Source organism: Ipomoea nil, unplaced genomic scaffold (genome assembly GCF_001879475.1).
Source record: "Ipomoea nil cultivar Tokyo-kokei standard unplaced genomic scaffold, Asagao_1.1 scaffold1361, whole genome shotgun sequence".
NCBI lineage: Eukaryota > Viridiplantae > Streptophyta > Magnoliopsida > Solanales > Convolvulaceae > Ipomoea > Ipomoea nil.
In genome coordinates this window covers 591,359-609,271 of record NW_017617789.1, presented here as the reverse complement: position 1 = coordinate 609,271, position 17,913 = coordinate 591,359, and the positions used below count along the sequence as shown (strand labels likewise).

Sequence of the window (17,913 nt, the reverse complement as noted above, 5' to 3'; positions counted from 1 at the left end):
AGGTGAATGAGAAATTGATTTTCAAAGTGAACCTATTTGAGAGAAGTCAAATTAAGCTTAGAAAGCTTAAAGCTTAAAATTAAGCTTAATTAAGCTTAATTAGTGTGACAACATGAGTTGTCAAGCTTGTGATTAAGCTTTGGAAAGCTTAAAATAGTGAAAAAGGAATTGGGACGAAAGTTTGCATGGACGAATGTTATGCATGGACGAAAGATGCTACATGTAATTAAGCAAGTTTAATTAGTGAATTAAGCTCCTTTCGTGTGAGCTATCTTTCGTGCTGCACGAGTCAATGTTATGTGCATTGATTCGTGCCACACCGTTTCGGTACTTTGCGGACCATTCGGGTGTGGTTTTCGGTCCCAATTCGTTAACCTTTCGGGTTTGTACGGACTTCTCGGTCACTCAGATATTTGAAACGGAACGTTATGGTCGGTACGAATTAATCGGATATTAAGTTCGTGACCGTTGATATTATTTCGATAATAAGTACGACCGTTTCAAATGTTATAATTCAATTTTTAAATTGAATTTATGTTGGTTAATGTGTCATAATAATGTTATTAAGTACCAACCTCCTATATAAGAGTGTAGTGGGAGTAGAGGCTTTTCTCATGCATAGTGAGAGACAACTAGTGAGGGAAGAACACGAGAGTACACAACACACAAAGATAAGCACTTTTTCTTCTCAAAAATTCTGCTCCTACTCCATTATTGAAGCTGTGTTTTGCCCGTGCTCTTGTTCGCCGGGTTCGTTCGTTTGGGTGCTCAAACGTCGAACCGTTGTACGTTTTATCCTGGGAAACCTAGGCCACAACGCTCCTAGCACTTTTGGGAGGTGGCAAATAAGGTTTTAAGGAAAGACAGGCACCTTGCCTAACTCGTACATTTCCTTCTTCTTCTCCTTCTTTCTTGTTTTAGGATTATGCTCTAAGCAAAAATCCGTTCTTTCTTGTTGATTTGGAGTTATAATCTGAGGATTATAAGTTCATTTTGGTTGATATATATTGTTATATCTTTCTCGTAGATATATACGTATATATAACCTTTGGATCCGTTTTATATATATTTGTGTGTATATATATATTTCGGATATATATATCCAATAATATTTTATATATATTTCGTGTGTATATATATAAATATTATTTTAAGGGATATTAAATCGATTGTGGTTCATTATCTCCAACACAACTTATTTAATTAAGTGAAAAATCTCTAGCTAATTGACTCTAACTTATTTTTTTATAAACAAAATAAGTCACAAACCCCCCACCCCCCATCCCGTCCTAGAGTTTTACTCTATCAAATTTAGACCAACATCCTTAGGCCTAACTTACACCCCTAGCTCCTTGGTTCCTTATGTCTAACCTATACCCTTGGCTCCAATCATTCTATGAAACTAAACCCAAATCCTCCATTAATAACCATAATTAAAATGTCCAAAATGCCCGCATTGGTAGCTCAACTGGTCATAGAGGTGAAACTTTGGAAGAATGACCAGGAACCTCTCAAAGTGAGGGGGACTCTTTGTGCGCAGTGAGCACCGGTCTTTACATCCTCTCAAATGCTCTATCGGTCTGATACTTTAGTTACTTTGTAATAAAGTTATTACCAGAATTTGGAAGACAATAATCCTATTCTTGAAATTTTTGCACTTTACGAAATTACTTTGCTTGCCCTAGTAAAGAAAAGTATATATACATGAAAAGAAACTAATATTTGTACTTTTCAAATATATGTTTTCACTGTACGGTTTAACATATAAAGTAACGTGTAAACAGAATAATTGATGTCTTGCATCTGATCTCTTGCTTTATACTGCCTCAAGAAGAAGAGAAAGGGTATAGAAAGTGAAACATAGTACAATCAACTATTGATTTATGTAAACCATAATTAAAAAAAAAAAAAATTGCAATATTTATTTACTTTTCAACAACAATCAACTATTAAATAGACAAATGACAATATATTAAATAGAGTCAAGATTTGAAACATGAACAACAGAAGAAAAAGGGACTGAAAAACAGTCCACACAGTCGGACTTAAACACCGCTTCCTGAGTTACCTCGTGTGCAACCTTGTTCGCAGAGCGTTTAACAAAATGAAGGCTAAGATTAGAAAACGCTCCAGCTAATTCCCAAATACTGCTTACTAAACCAGTAAACTAAGCATAGGGGGCAAAATAAATAAGCAAAAAGCCTGCGCATATATATGGGATAGCAAAGCCTGGTCAGATCAGTAGTAAATTATTAAACCAAAAAAAGGGATCAGAGCCAAATGGATCGCCGCCTGTACGAGGAAATAAAGAGAGGGTCAGCCACCTCGGCCGGAGCTGCTGTAACAGCGTTCAAGGACCAAATCGACAATGATGCCCAACGGACGCTGAACAACAACACCGTCCTCCACGTCGCCGCCACGTTCGGCCGCGGGGAAACCGCCACGAAAATCCTCCAACTGTGTCCCTCACTTCTCACACGCGCGAACACCAAAGGAGAGACGGCGCTTCACATCGCAGCAAAAGGTGGGCACCTGCATGCGGTCCAGGCCCTCCTGGAATGCGCCAAAAGACTCGGCGGCGGTGGTGGTGAGTCCGGAATAAGCCTGGAGAAGGAGATGCTGAGGATGAGTGATAATGTGGACGACACGGCGTTGCACATGGCGGTGAGGAACCGTCACGTTGAAATCGTCAACATTTTGGTCGGAGAAGACTGTGAGTTCCCATTCCCGGCGAATCAAGGTGGGGAGACGCCGCTTTACCTGGCGGCCGAGTGCGGGCATGAGTCGTCTTTGCAAAAAATGGTGACGACTTGCACATCGCCAGCTTATAGCGGCCCATATGGCAGAAATCCTTTGCATGCTGCTGCAATTTTTAACTATCAAGGTAAATGGCGGAAATGTGTAAGTAGGCACATGCATTTTAAAAAATATGAGACTGGTGGGTTGCTGGGTATTGGATGAAAATATAAAAAGCACTTTTGCTAAATGTGTTTTATCACATTTCCAGTCAAACCTGAAATGCAAGTGAGACTTGCCTTTCTCGAGAAACGCAAATCCCATGTCAGAAGGGGCGCCAAAACTGGAGCTGAAAACGGTGGGAAAGACTGGGCGGCCAGAAGTCCGACGGTGGCGAACATAGCTGCTGCAGCGACAGAAGATTTGGATTGGGTTTAGAAGAAGCAGCTCTGGGTATTGATTGCGAGGAGTGAAGGGTCGCTTTCATGGTCATTGAATTCGGATCTTTTGCCTGTGGGCGCTCTCGTTGTAGGCGTAATTGACATTGCTGCAGTTGTGGCAGTGGCAGCGACAACGGGTGGTGGCGGTGGGGAGAACTGCTACTATTAGGCGGTGACGTTTGTGCACTATTGTTATTTTCACTGTTGGGACTGCTCTGAATTTTATCTCCATCTTCATCTTCTTCCTGGCCTTCTTGCTGGTCCTTTTGCTGGAAAAGACAAAAAAAAAAAAAAAAAAAAAAAAAAAAAGTGGGATTTGCGTTTCTCTTGCGTTTCATGTTTGATCAGAAATATAATAAAACTCATTTCCCAAACCTGTTTTTCATATTTTCGTTCAATCCCCAGCAGCCACATATTTTCAGAAATACATGTGCCTACTTACACATTTCAGTCATTTTACCATGAACTAGAGCTCTATTTACATTGTGGTCCTGGTCTAAAATAACCTCCAAATTTTATACATATAGTTGACATAAATGTAATTAATCATTTCTATACATCTAAACAAATTGAAACTAATGAACATCATAATTACAAACACAACATATAACAAAAAAAATTTATAGACACTTGCATAAACTGTTAACTATTTGTATAGAATATGTTAACTAACTATAGACATATGTTAACCATTTGTTCAGACCACACCTTTAATTTAATCTTTGCTACATGATTGATTTCCGATCCACTACAATATAATGGCATATATATTGAATTCAGTATCTATTTACTTTTTAGGGTGTGTGAGATTGCTATTGAATTGGAAGCAAGATCTAGTGGAGGAAGAAGACGAAGAGGGGTGGACTCCACTGCACCATGCAGCGAAGAAAGGAAACGTGGAAGCCATCAGGCAGATTCTACGGTTCAACAAAACGGCAGCTTATCGACGCACAGGCAGACAAGATGACGGCGGCAATGGCGGATGGACGACGGCAGTACACATAGCTGCCAGCCATGGTCATTCCCAAGTACTGAAAGAGATATTTTCACACTGCCCAGATTGTTGTGAGATGGTGAACAGCAAGTCCCAGAATTTCCTACATGTTACAATACTAAACAACGAGTCTCGTACGTTAAAATTCGGGCTTGCAGACCGCAATTTCGAGCACCTCATCGATGAGAAAGATCGCGATGGCAACACCCCTCTCCATCTGCTTGCTGCTTCCCGCTGCCATCCACGCAACCTCATAGCTCATCCAAGAGCTAATAAGAGGACATATAACAACGAAAACTTCACCCCGCTCGACATAGTATACACCGATAAATACATACTAGACCGGGTATACATTTAGATTGTTAGTTATCTATTCTGAAGTTCGAGCCATCAAATGTGGTTTCTGTGATTACTAATCCTTTTGAAGGAATGGGAAATGGCTGCATGCAGGCACCCTTCATCAAATATAAACTGAAAAAAGTTGGGTTTCTGGGGAATCGTCAGGAGGTTAAAGAGAGACAAGATAGCCCAGAGGTTCAGAAGAAAATCAAAGAGCAGAAGCAGCTAGCAGAAATGCATTTGATAGTCGCAACACTGGTGGCAACAGTGACGTTCGCGGCCGGTTTCACTTTGCCAGGCGGCTACAACAGCAGTAGCCCTGGCGCCGGGATGGCGATTCTGTCGCGAGAAAGAGCGTTCCAGGCGTTCGTCATCACTAACACCATAGCACTCATGTGCTCCACTTCTGCAGTGTTTCTGTATTTCTCTGCATTTTACCTGGAGACGTATCAGGAGATCTTCTATCAGTACGATTTAGCGTCTGGGTTGGTGTTCATGGCGTTGGGGTCAATGGTGTTGGCATTTGTTACAGGAGCCTACGTTGTATTGTCGAATACCATAGGACTTGCAATTACTGTTTGTCTCATCGGCTTCTCTTCTGCTCTCATGTATTTCTGTTGGCTCGTAAAAACTGCCAAGAAATGGTCAACACAAAAGGATGGGGACCCGTGTTATTCAAGTTCAAACCTAAATCTCTTACTCTCTTGGTTTGAACCAGTCCGATCATCTATGGATAACCTAGATTGGTTTAATTCCTTGTGATCCTTTGCTGACTAGGGTCACAAGACTGGGATTTAATCACACAAGAAATGTGGGGTTTTCCTCATCATCCAAAGAATTAGAACAAGGAATTACTCAATCACTACACTCTCATGATTGCATCAATTCAAAAAAGCATACAATTTTAGCATTAAAAACTCCTTGTTTCTCCTATTCGCAAAGTGAGAAATAAGTTCTATGTAGGAAATGACTCTTTATAGAAGTGTTACTTATGAGGCTCCTGAACAACCAAACAAGTGAGTATTGAAATTGGACATTTCAATGAACACAGCAGATTCAGAAATAGAACATAGAAAGGAGTCACCGCCAAAATAAAATTCTGAGCTTGAGATGTGCATTGTGCAAAACATTCCATAAAATGCAAGATAAAGATTCATTAAACTTAAGCCTGTCCGCAAATTCTTGTCTGTAACTCAAACTAAAAAAGGGTTCGCACATACACATCTTGAACAAAACTGTAAAGAATTTGATAATACCACTAGAAAAGCATCTGGATATGAGGAGTTGTATCACTTGAGAGGGATGAACCTTGACGAGTGAGTAGCACCAATACCTGGCCTACCGTGCTTGACAGGCTTGTATGAGATGGAGAACTCGGCCAAATAGTGCCCAATCATCTCTGGCTTGACTTCAATCTGGTTGAAGGTTTTACCATTGTAAACTCCAATAACACTGCCAATCATCTCAGGAACAATAATCATGTTCCTCAAATGAGTCTTCACTGGCTCTGGCTTCTCACCCGGTGGAGCCTCACGTTTCTACAATAAAATATTGCAAGCATTAGATTAAAACATTATTGCAAAAATTGATAACATGATTGTGCTGATCAAGAACTAAAGTTAGTGGTTGTGAGAGAATTTTGAAAAATATTGTGGTGATAGAACAAAGCAATGCATTATATCTTTTTCCAGGCAATTAACATCAAATGGAGCACAGGTGTGCCATGAACAAACTAGCAAGTGTAGGGCTTTCCTATCACTTTAGCAGTGAGCTATAGCTGCAAAGTGGCCATGGAGTCCCCAAAAATTAATGTCCGCCTAACACATCAATGATGTGCCACAATGAATACCCTATCTCGTGGAATACCACCCCACCCCTTTTTTCACGAGGGAAGGGCTCGGCCTTAGGCGTTTCTCTTATTTTGTCTCTTGTCCAGATCAGTTAAGTCCCTCAACATACAAACAAATCAAAAGGAAAACTATTTGGCTACTACAATGCCCTACACATAAATGAAGTGAAAACAAAATAAATATAATATAATTCGCTCTGGATTACATACTCCTGTTCAATAATTAACAGTGCTTAGATTAAAATCAGTGGTTCTGAGAACATGAAATGTAAATATGTAATGAACTTAAGTACATGTGTCATTAAATAGAAATAAAACACTGATTATGATTCAAGAAACTTCATAAGCATCAATTGCCAAACATACAAATGACCGACTTGCACTTCAAAATCATAATTCATCATCATAAATCGGTAGAAACTACCTTTAACCTTCAGAATGAACTAACAATTTTCTATATATGTTTGCAAATTCCTACCCAAAGCCACCAGTTCCAGATTCTAGAATACATAGCCATAAACTTTTCTAAATACCAGCCAGATTACAAACTACCAGACAATCAGACATACAAATCAATCAAGCATACTCAGACCTTATTAATTACCATTTGCCCAAAAAATATAAACAAAATAGCATATGTTATAACTCAACACAAGTCATAGACAAAACGGGAAAGAAATAGTGGCATACTGCTTTGCGGAGCTTCTTTATCAAGGCCAAAGGCTTCCTCTTCAAACCCCTCTTGAACCTATCATTCAATCAACACAACCAAATTCAAAACTAAATCTCCGCATATTCAAATACGACGCAATCCATACAATCGAATAGCACAAAATACCTTCTGCGAGCTCGGGCAGTGAAGAGTTTGACGAGGTCATCTGTGGACATATCAAGGAGCGCATCAAGATCCACACCTCTGAAGCTGAACTTCTTGAACGTTCTCTTCTTTGGCTGCCCTGCCGCCACATCGTGTTCTGCGTCAGCCTGTAGTCAAACCGCACAGCTTCATCAGTGAACATGGCTAACCGGAATATACATACTGGTGCACATATGGACATAAAAGCGACAGAAAGAGCATCAGGAATAGAGTTACCATTGTTGGGTAAATGAAAGCTGAAAGCTTCGCTGCGTCGGAGGTGGGCGCTGCTAGGGTTTGAACCAATATCTATGTGTCTAATCTGTTATATTAAGGTGGTAGGGTTTGGGATTCGGGTAAGATGAAAATTGAACAAAACGGGCCGCCTGCTTTTAATTGGGCCTTACGCCATTATTAAGAGCTTCTTGAGAACATGCACTCTAGAATTGCATCACATAGGCCATAGCCCATTATTACTATCCCCACACTCCGACCGGACAGAGCATTTGGGAGGATGTAAATCATGGTAACTCAATTGAACATGAACCAGAGAGGCTAGATTGACAAATTATGTCCTGGACCCGTGTCCACAATGCATTGTGGACATGACTCCAAAACGACGTCGTTTTTAAGAAAATCCCGTCATTCCAGTTTTAAAAAAAAAAAAATTTGATTTTGTCTCACCGTTAACGGCGTTATTCATTTGTGCCATTATGAATGTACAGTTGTGGGATTATGAATGTACAATTATGGCATTATGAATGTACAGTTATGACATTATGAATGTAAGTTATAAAATTATAAATACAGAATTCTGACATTATTAACTTACAATTATGAACATATAGTGATAAAATTATGAACATAGAGCTCTAAAATTGTGAACATGGAGCTTCGAAAATTATGATTTTACAGTTATTGAATTATGAATGTACAGTTACAGAATTATGAACGTACAGTTATGCAATTATGAATGTACAGTTATGCAATTATGAATATACAGTTATGAAATTATGAACACAGAGCTCTGACATTATGAATTTACAATATGAACATATAGTGATAAAATTATGAACATAGAGCTCTAAAATTGTCAACATAGAGCTCTAAAATTGTGAACATAGAGCTTCGAAAATTATGAATTTACAGTTATTGAATTATGAATGTACAGTTACGGAAGTATGAATGTACACTTATTGAATTATGAACATAGAGCTCTGACATTATGAACTTACAATTATGAACATATAGTAATAAAGTTATGAACATATACTCCTATAATGAATCTGAAATTAAAAAAAAAAAAAAAAAAAAAAAAAAAAAAAAGGAGAAGAAGAGACACGAGTCCAGAGCATAACGATTGGGCTAGACCTGTGCTCACTGTGCACAAGGAACCCCCTCACTGGAGTTGGTGAGACTTAGGCTAGACCTGTGCTCACTGTGCACAAGGAACCCCTCACTTTGAGAGGTTGCTCCCACACTGTCGTTGGTGAGACTTGATCCCTGGTCATCCTTCTATTGAGAATTTTTTTTTTTTTTTAGGATAACCGTATAAGCAAACATTTTTCGTTGACCAAAATTAATATTTGCCTGACTTAATTTTCTTTGAATACCCAAACGCGAGAAAATCTTAAAAACAATTTTCGAAAGCCATTTTTCTCATTTCCAATCCCAACGTCTTTCTCTTCCTAAGTACACCAGCCATCTAATTTAAGGTTTGAAGTGCTTATACGGTTATCATCAAAAAAATCCTCAATAGAAGAAGTAAATCATTTGATTGTTCGTCTTCTATAAAACTTATTGGTAGAATGGTAGATCACGGAGAAATTGGAGAGTATTATGGACTATAAAGTTCATACAATCAAGTGTAAAATAAATAATAAGACATGCATGTTTATTGACTTACGTGTAAGTCAAGCAAATGTACGACCACATTTTTTTCCCCCAATCTCACAACGTGAAAACATATCAAAATGCATGCATGTAACATAAGGGTCAGGTTTCCATGCTAACCGTGTTTTCTGTGCGGTCATATAGTTACACACCGTTAGGTATGCATATATGCACCACAAAATGTTCAAAAATGTATCATTAAGTGTACATTTTATTTTGATATATTTTTTAACACTGTGTGATGCATTTATACATATCTAATGGTACAATCTGCAATGACTGCACAAAAAATCCCATCCTCATTTGAACCGGTATCTGTAACATAATCTCTTTCCTATCCCCATCTCCAGCTATATATCATCATTACATATTCCATTATCTATCATTATTGCACATCTAATAAAGGATTCACCCCTAAAAAAAGTGACAAATGTTAAGGGTCACCCTTAACCTTCCTTTGTACTAGTAGATAAAATTCTGATGAAAGTAAGATGTGTAACAAGTGAAGACAACTTATTAAAGAAGCTTATTTCAATTCATGAATAAATAAGGTTAACTTTGATAACGATATATTTTTTTTTTAAAAAAAAAAGCTTATTTTATGATAAAATAAATACAATCATAATTCAAGATCACATTTAAATAATTGCAACCTTTCATGAATACTTACAAACATTTGTTCATATTATTACACCTTTCATATATTTCATTAAAAGATGCACCATATTCACTTAAACCAAGAAAATTTCCAATAACCCATTGCTTTCTTTTCTCTTTATGGTATCAAAATTAAAGCAATGGAAAGAATAGACCCAGCATTACAACTCCAGGTGAAAATCAAAATCCAAAACAAAAACACAAAAAAAGCCTTGGATCCAATAATGCAGTTCTTTAAATTAAAGCTTTAGCCTTAATCAGGTGAAGATCAGAAAACATGAATTCTTGCTGCAAAATCCTTGCCAAAGACGAGAAAACAAGTAGCGAGATTCTTCTTTTAATTTTATTGCTGCTTGAGAATACTATTGATGTTGCATATATATATATATATATATATATATATATATATATATATATATATATATATATATATATATATATATATATATATATGTTCATGAAGCTCAAATCTTTGCACTTACATTGATCTTTTCCAAAGAATTCTAGAAACCCAACTTCATCCTCTCTTCGAGTTTTATTCTCAACTCATCTTCTGAGGGAACCTTCCACCCGCTTTCTGAAGTTCTGCTCCACCATGCCAATAGTTCGTCCTGTAAAGGCGTTTGTATTGATATTGTGGATGCAATGCAGACTAAAAACGATGAATATACAGCTTCTACTAGTCCAAGAATCGACTTTCTGAATCTCAGTATATGCCTCATAGATTCATCAGAACTGAATCTCAGCTTGCCATAATAATCTAAATCCTAAATGGTTTAAATAGAAGTGGCCTAGCTACATACCTCCAGAAAGTCGTGGTTGGACACGTACTGGCACCCGACAAAGCATTCGATACTACCAACGCTTACAGGGATGAATTTCTTAGAATCAGTTGCGGGATTCTCTTTTTGGGTTCCTGCAGATTCACAACGTCGAAAGTGAGGCGTGACATTGAAGAAGATCAGGTCACATATGCCTCTCAATTCTGATTTATCAGGGTAGAAACTAGAAATAAAGTAGCATTAGTGTTGCTAAAATACGAGTATATACACATACATACAAACATTTTCATTTCAATTTCAATATAAGGACATACCAGATATACGTGCAACGTAGTAGCCTGTTCTGCCTAGCTCAGCTTCCTGTTTCCCGATTCTCAAACGCAAGAAAAATCCATCTAAATGTGACAGCGACGACTTGGAGTTCATCCATCTGAACAAAATATGGAGTATAACTTTAAATTTGTCAAATATTAATGATGGAGAAAACTAGATAATTGAAGCAACCTTTGGTCTGGCTCTGATACCAAATTGAAGCATGTGCTCCATCTCAACTAAAAGCTTAAGCTGATAGTTGGATTGCACATTAATGGTTATATGCTCAACACTAGAAAAGGAATTAAAAAGTGCTTACTTGAGGATAGTACCACGAGACACTCGTATTCTCCTTATAGCATCAAATGCACCTTTTGGTAAGCACATAGCTTCGTTTTGAGGTGTTGAAGGTACGATATGTTTAATGGCGTCTAGTCGCCTTGCAAACAGTGACGCCATTGCCTCTGAGCTCTTCAATTGACCTTTCTGATCAATGGGAAATTCAGAAGAAACTTGTGCATTTGGATTAGACCTCGTGTGATCAGGAGAACACTGTGTTGTTTCATCTCTGTTCTCCTTGAATTCGTCTAAGTTCATGGCACCGGGATGGTCTTTGACACAAAACCGAGTAATCCACAAGTTTTGAGCTTCAGAAGGATGACTGGAACTGTTGTTATTTCCATTTCGGGTTTTGAGTTTACGAAGAGAACCCGAGGACTTCCCTCCCTCGGTTGTCTTTCGACTCGAGGAATTGCCAGAAGATTTCTTCTCGGTTGAAGTGGACTTGCAAGCATCCCATGTTGGACCGACATTGAAAGACTTAATTGGGAATTTAGTTGATATCCCATCCCTGTGTGCCAATGCAGATGTGATGACTTTATCACTCGACACGAAAATTTGTTCATCTGATCCACTACTCTCCCGGTGGCAGCTAATCGGTGAAGCTTCGATTATCATCTTATCAGCCAAGATAACTTCTTTAGATTCTCTTGTTGGAGGGTCATCTTTTAACATTCTTTTTTCAGGCATCACTGAAGGTGGGCGAAAAAGTGAACGAAACATAGATTGGAAGCCCGTGTTTTCACTCCCCGAGTTGTGGTTTTTGTCATATGCAACAATCTCATCATTCCCGGGCAAGATAACTTCTTTAGATTCTCTCGTTGAAGAGTCATCTTTTAATGTTCTTGGCTCGGGTGGGCAAAGAAGCGAGTGGAACATAGTTTGGAACCCGGTGTTGTTTCTCTCGACATCTTTGCAATATGTGATGATCTCACCACGGTTTCTTTCATTCCCGGGTAAAGAATGGGCGAGGGGGAGGGGTAGAGGAGCCTCTTCTCGATTGGTTTTCGAGAAACCATTTACCATGTTTGATATCCAAGTCATAAACGAGCTATCATTCCCAACATTCGAGGTCGAAGCAGTGTGCCCTTGCAATTCTGTCTTGATCCTTTTGCCCCCAACAACCAATGGTTGTTGTTCCAACTGCAATTGTCTCTTGCCTTGAGGAAACATCCTCGTACTGTTACAGCTATCCACGCTCTCGTGGCTGTCTTCTTCCTCGTTACTCGACATTCTGCTATTGCCATTGCCATTACCATCCGAGAAAACTTTCTCCTTTCCTTTCCTTCTACGCAACGCTAGAGAGGTTTCAAGTGGCACCGAATTCTCCCTCGTAACTCTCTTCTCGTTCTGTTCACTGCCTTCTTTTGTAACCAACTTCTGCTTGTCATTTTCAGCACTGGATTCCTGCTTTTCCAAGTGCTCCTCCCTTTTACCTCCACTTTCTTGTTCTAAAGACGCCGCCTTTTCATTTGATTCCTGCTGAGGTATCAAATTCAGAGCAACTTGAGATCCCAACTTTCTTGAGGAATGAATTTCAGAGGATAACGTTAATCCTAATCCCAGAATCTGATTGCCACTCGCGTTATCCTCAGCCACTTGCTGCAGAGACTTCTGTGCTCTCTCTTCCCCCGGACCTGAATCAAGTCGAACGATTGAATAAGATTAAGGTTTTGGGAACAAGATTCTCCTAACTTTTGATTAGAATAGACACAATCAATAAGATATAAAGAAAAATTATGGGTTGAATCTCCCCTACTACTACTACTAAGACCTCTATATCTTCTCGAAAAAACGCTAAACCATATCCTATCCTAGGAATCCAGACCAAACTATCATATATAAATCCAAACATCTGAAACACATACTAAAACAAATTCAACTATATATAGCAGTCTGCACCTGCATTATATTTGTCGTTTTGAGTGATTTGAATATGCTGTGGGGGCGAGGCATCCTTCTTTCTTTTCTTACTTAGATTTTCTGCAATTTTATTAGTATCTCCGGTGTTCAATCTCTCCCTTCCACTGCTGTTTCCTGCCAAAAGAGAGTTGATTACAAAAACTGCAGAATTTTTGTTCAAAAGAAGGACTAATGACCTATGAGATATCAGGAAAGGCGTTACGTACCCATTTCGTTTCCACAGCTTGGCCTGGTGGGAGCAACAACATTTCTGGAAGAAGATTTACCGAGATGTATAATTCTCTGAGCATCCTCCATGTCTAACAGAGACATCGCTTCGGTCACTAGAAGCTTGCCTTTCCCAACATCTTTATTACCTTCATCGTCGAATATATTGGTTTGTGATGGTGAATTGTGAGTCACATTGCTAGGCCCCATATTCCACAAAAGAAGAGGCTTTTTATCAGCTAAGGCAGTGGCAGTGCATTTCAGACTCAAACCTTTGTGAGGGGACCAAACTAGCTCAGATAAGGGATCAGATGCTGCAAATGTCATGCCCACTATTCCCCCTGTACCCGCATTTACACCTGCACCCGACTCGCCATTGTTCACTCTCGACGCATTATTCTGATCAGAATATCCCAAAGCAAGCCTTAAATCCAGTTCTTCATTGTTGCCACTGCTCATCGTCGACAAGATACAGGCAAGGAAACCTGGATATGATGAACAAGCTAAGTCAGAATTGAAATTAAAGTAGCTAGCCTAGTTATTTATAGATTGTAACAATCAATATAATCAGTTTATAGATTGTAAAGAGGTTTTAAAATCCCAGCCAAACAAATCAACCTAGTACTCTTCATAGTAAGAGCTAAGGATTAACAAGATTCTGATTGCTGCCCATCCATGATCACCATCTTCTCCAACTACACTACACTGAAATTCATATAACCTAATTGACTTAGTAACATCAAGATTACAAGTTCGACTCTCATCAGAAACTAACAACCTATCGACCTTCTTGGTTTGAACTGATCAGCTATGAGCAATCTAAGCTAGTTTATCTCTTCTAGTCCTTTGGGCGGGGTTTCAAGAAATTCATATAACCTGATTCAACATCTGCAGATTTATCTCAAGACTACAATATAATGTTCCTTCCACTTCATCATAGGGAGCAAGAGGCATAACTATAGTACCAGGAAAAGTTTAAAAGAAAATATTGTTTGTAACACAGATCAAGAAGTTTACCAGTCTGAAACACAAATATGAAGCAAGAGGGAGATTATATCATGCATCATAGGAGAAGCAACTACTACTAAATACTAATTTAAGCATATTTGTAAAGTTGAAAACCCCATCCCATCTCAAAAATTTCATTTGAGTCCAACTATTTTTAGCCAAGCAAACAGTATAATCAGCAAGCAAACATATCTGGCATCCTAGAAATCCCAGAAAAGGAAGCTACCCATGAAAGAAAAGCAAAAAACAAGAGAGACCCACATACCTTTCGCTTCATGACTCCATTACAAACACCTTTTCCTCAACCCAAAATATTGGAGTTACCATGAGAGAGAGAGAGAGAGAGAAAAGGGAGAGATTCTGATATTCACTGTTTGCAGCCTTGGGATAAGCCAGTAAATGTGCAATGCGTGAATGACTACTGATATTGGTCTGCCCAAAACATTATACGGAGTACAAACTACACAGGAGATGAGCAAGTGGTTCACCGGCTGCCACGTGTCAGGCTGCCTGCCATTGACCGGATTACAGCTGTACAATATCTTTTTCCTGTTTGCAGACACAGACAGAACTACTGCAAGTCTGCAAAAGTGTGTGAAGCTACAAACTGATCCAAAGGAATTGAATAGAGAATGCCACTAATGGGTTTCATACCCAATTAGGAAAGGATTAAGTGGTGAAAGAGATGATAAATTGATAATTAAAGGAAAGGGTGGTTAGTTGTTGATTATTAAAATAATATTTGCAGGGAGAAGCTAAGGGGGTCAATGGCGGCCGTGCGTATTGAAATTTAACCTCTTCTGATTATAATAATCATTTCCAGTTTCTGGTTTCTGGGATGACGTAGAAGTGTGATTGACTCTTGAAAGTGAACCAACGTTACACGATGAAGAAACCTCGTTTTGCGGATAAAATATATTATATTATATATATATATTATAAGAAGATAATCTTGATGTTGAAGTTTCTGTTGGTAGTCAAATTAATATACTCCATATATATTTAGGAAATATTACTACTACTCTCACTAAATTTTTACTTTCAATTTTTATTTATTCTCACAAAATTTTGATATTCATATTTTCATTAAGATTCACATGATAAAAATAACTAATCTATCAATTACCACACTATTAAGAAATAAAATTGAAGAGATAAAAATATAAAATATATGTAGTAGTACAACTCAAATATTTATGGGAAAATGATAGGTGTACTTTTATGGAGTATAAATGTTATTAAATAAAGAAACGTGAATGAATAAAAACACTGATATACTCCTTTCAACAACAAAAAAAGCACTAATATACTTTGTTCTTTAAATCAATCAGATCATGACATTTAAGAAGGGAGTATGAAATGCAGTAGATGTAGTAAAAGCATCGGCCCCAACTGTGCATTTTTGGTGATTTTTGCAGAGTAGAAAAGCTGAGCATGAGTTTTTAGTTGGTGGGAGAGGATAATTTTGAATGATTTTTTCTCCTGCAAATGAAAATTTTTGTTAGAGAAAAAAAAAACGCGCACTTGAGTTCATGGTCGCCCCAATGGGCACATGTGACGCACACGTCCCGTTGGGGCGCTTCAAAGTGGCCGTCAATTTGTTTTTTGTTTTTTTTTTTTAGTTAATTCCTAAAATGGTCTTCCGACTATGGTATTTTTTCAAATTGGTCCATTGATTTTTAATTTTTCCAAAATGGTTCTTAGACTTTTGAATTTTAAGCCAAAATGATATTTCGTTTGCTTTGGCATTAAGTTGGTGTTAAAATGAAAGGTAAAACTGAAAATTTATAAGTTGTTTACTAACTGAAAATTTCTGGAAACTGGAAAACAGAAAACATGTTTACTAACACAATTTTCTATTTTGAAAACTGAAAATAATTTCTGAAAATTTTTGAAAAACTGTTAACATTCTTAAAAACTGTCTTGTAAATAGAAAACAGAATCATCTATTATCTATTTAGTTATAAGTCACTATAACCACATTACTATGATTACATTCATCATCATCTTATTTTATTTATCACTATCTTCTATCTTTTCTACTTACTTTACTTATTTAAACATAACTTATTTGCTTACACTTTAAAGTTAGACATTATTTACATTATCAAAATTAAGAATTAAACTTTATAAAATGTTTTAGATTTTGATTGAACTCAATAGATTATTAGTTCGAATATTTTAAATTATGTTACATCGTAATAAAAGTTTGGTCCAGATATCGGCTATTGAAATCTCACATATATTAGAATTCAAAGTAAAACTTATATATTCATATACATGTCTTAGGAAGTTTGTGGATGAAGTTAAAGATGAACTTTTTTGGCCTTCTAGTTATTTATTTATTTATTTATTTATTTTTTGAAGGGATCCTTCTAGTTGATTATCCCACATTTTAATTGCAGATTTAGGAGATCAAAAATCTAATTTGAAGAAATATGTGCGCAGACTGCTGAAAGGAATCACAGATTGCTTTAAATTGGAGTACAAAATCTAAAATTTTAATTTTACCCTTCATTTTAACACCAACTTAACTCCAAAGCTAATGGAGAACTATTTTGGCATAAAATTCAAAAGCTGGAAGTAGGGATGACAACGGGGCGGGGAGTGTACTCCTCGTCCCCGTCCTCGCAACCTCGTCCCCATCCCCGTCCTCTTCCCTGTCTCCGTCCCCGGCGGAGAATTGAAAATATTCCCCATCCCATCCCCGTCCCCGCGTGGAATTAAGCGGGAACGGGGATTCCCCATTCTTCATCAACTCCTAGTTAAATTTTTAAATAATTGTAGTTTTAACAATAAAAAAATTTAAAATCTATTCAAAAATTAAGTTACTAAACTATATATATATATATATATATATATATATATATATATATATATATATATATATTATTTATATAGTTATATATTTGTATATATGTACTAGCAGCATAAATTTATATATGCAATATATAGTTCATTACATATATAAATTTATGCTGCTAGTACATATATATAAATATATAACTATAAATAAATAAATATATATATATATATTTATTTATTTATTTATTTATTTATTTATATATTCGGGGACGGGGTGGGGTGAGGAGGGATATCCTCTTCCCCGGCGGAGAATCACACATATTCTCCGTTTTTCGAAAAAATTTTCCATTCCCATCTCTGTCGGGGCGGAGATCGGGGATCCACATCGGGAGCGGGGCACATTGTCATCCCTAGTTGAAAGACCACTTTGGAGCAATTAAAAGTTAAGGGATCAATTTGAGAAAAAATCATATGACCATTTTTGGAATTAACTTTTTTTTAAAAAAAATTTTGTTTGTTTAATGTTATTTAACTTTTTAAAATTTGAACAAAAATTATGCACGGTAGTATATAATTTTGATACCATATTAGAATTGAAATTTTATAATTATAAATTTATTTTAATGTTGACATGTTTAATTTAAATATAATAAAAATAATAATTGTAATTATAATTTTTATAATGATAATAAATAAAAATAATAATTAAAATATAGTGGAGTAAATGGGAGTCCACAAAAATTGAGAAAAAAATTTAAAATTGATGGGGAGAA

The 17,913-nt window shown here is 37.1% G+C and overlaps 3 protein-coding genes across 5 annotated transcripts; 1 reads left to right on the top strand and 2 right to left on the bottom strand.

The window, feature by feature from the left end:
• The first annotated feature begins 2,227 nt into the window (after positions 1-2,227).
• LOC109185774 (protein ACCELERATED CELL DEATH 6-like) lies at positions 2,228-5,271 on the top strand. Its single transcript, XM_019335725.1, has 3 exons — positions 2,228-2,884; positions 3,975-4,516; positions 4,621-5,271. The coding sequence occupies exons 1-3, from the start codon at positions 2,281-2,283 to the stop codon at positions 5,269-5,271; spliced, it is 1,797 nt and encodes a 598-aa protein (XP_019191270.1). The 5' UTR covers positions 2,228-2,280.
• A 351-nt stretch (positions 5,272-5,622) lies between these two features.
• On the bottom strand, positions 5,623-7,551 carry LOC109185886 (40S ribosomal protein S15-4). Its single transcript, XM_019335857.1, has 4 exons — positions 7,452-7,551; positions 7,197-7,342; positions 7,049-7,106; positions 5,623-6,047 (listed from the first exon to the last, which is right to left on the bottom strand). The coding sequence occupies exons 1-4, from the start codon at positions 7,452-7,454 to the stop codon at positions 5,799-5,801; spliced, it is 456 nt and encodes a 151-aa protein (XP_019191402.1). The 5' UTR covers positions 7,455-7,551; the 3' UTR covers positions 5,623-5,798.
• Positions 7,552-9,729: 2,178 nt separating this feature from the next.
• LOC109185885 lies at positions 9,730-14,926 on the bottom strand. 3 transcript variants are annotated; one of them, XM_019335854.1, is made up of 8 exons: positions 14,601-14,922; positions 13,327-13,812; positions 13,100-13,234; positions 11,178-12,834; positions 10,861-10,976; positions 10,568-10,680; positions 10,218-10,375; positions 9,730-10,155 (listed from the first exon to the last, which is right to left on the bottom strand). In XM_019335854.1, the coding sequence occupies exons 2-7, from the start codon at positions 13,784-13,786 to the stop codon at positions 10,268-10,270; spliced, it is 2,589 nt and encodes an 862-aa protein (XP_019191399.1). In that variant the 5' UTR covers positions 13,787-13,812; positions 14,601-14,922; the 3' UTR covers positions 9,730-10,155; positions 10,218-10,267. The 3 variants fall into 3 exon arrangements, with proteins under 3 accessions (XP_019191399.1, XP_019191400.1, XP_019191401.1); XM_019335855.1 differs by having other exon boundaries at positions 9,730-10,145; XM_019335856.1 differs by lacking the exons at positions 9,730-10,155; positions 10,218-10,375; positions 10,568-10,680 and adding an exon at positions 10,689-10,769 and having other exon boundaries at positions 14,601-14,926.
• Positions 14,927-17,913: the final 2,987 nt, after the last annotated feature.

What these genes read in the sequence shown, in the direction of transcription:
- LOC109185774 (XM_019335725.1), top strand. Translation starts at nt 2,281, where the DNA reads ATGGATCGCCGCCTGTACGAGGAAATAAAGAGAGGGTCAGCCACCTCG. An exon ending in TGCAATTTTTAACTATCAAG is followed by an intron (nt 2,885 to 3,974) that starts GTAAATGGCGGA and finishes TTTACTTTTTAG; the next exon opens with GGTGTGTGAGATTGCTATTG. An exon ending in ATAAATACATACTAGACCGG is followed by an intron (nt 4,517 to 4,620) that starts GTATACATTTAG and finishes GGCTGCATGCAG; the next exon opens with GCACCCTTCATCAAATATAA.
- LOC109185886 (XM_019335857.1), bottom strand. An exon ending in ACTGCCCGAGCTCGCAGAAG is followed by an intron (nt 7,107 to 7,196) that starts GTATTTTGTGCT and finishes ATTGAATGATAG; the next exon opens with GTTCAAGAGGGGTTTGAAGA. An exon ending in TAAAGAAGCTCCGCAAAGCA is followed by an intron (nt 6,048 to 7,048) that starts GTATGCCACTAT and finishes ATTTTATTGTAG; the next exon opens with AAACGTGAGGCTCCACCGGG.
- LOC109185885 (XM_019335854.1), bottom strand. Translation starts at nt 13,786, where the DNA reads ATGAGCAGTGGCAACAATGAAGAACTGGATTTAAGGCTTGCTTTGGGA. An exon ending in AAGCTGTGGAAACGAAATGG is followed by an intron (nt 13,235 to 13,326) that starts GTACGTAACGCC and finishes CTCTTTTGGCAG; the next exon opens with GAAACAGCAGTGGAAGGGAG. An exon ending in CTACGTTGCACGTATATCTG is followed by an intron (nt 10,681 to 10,860) that starts GTATGTCCTTAT and finishes GTGAATCTGCAG; the next exon opens with GAACCCAAAAAGAGAATCCC.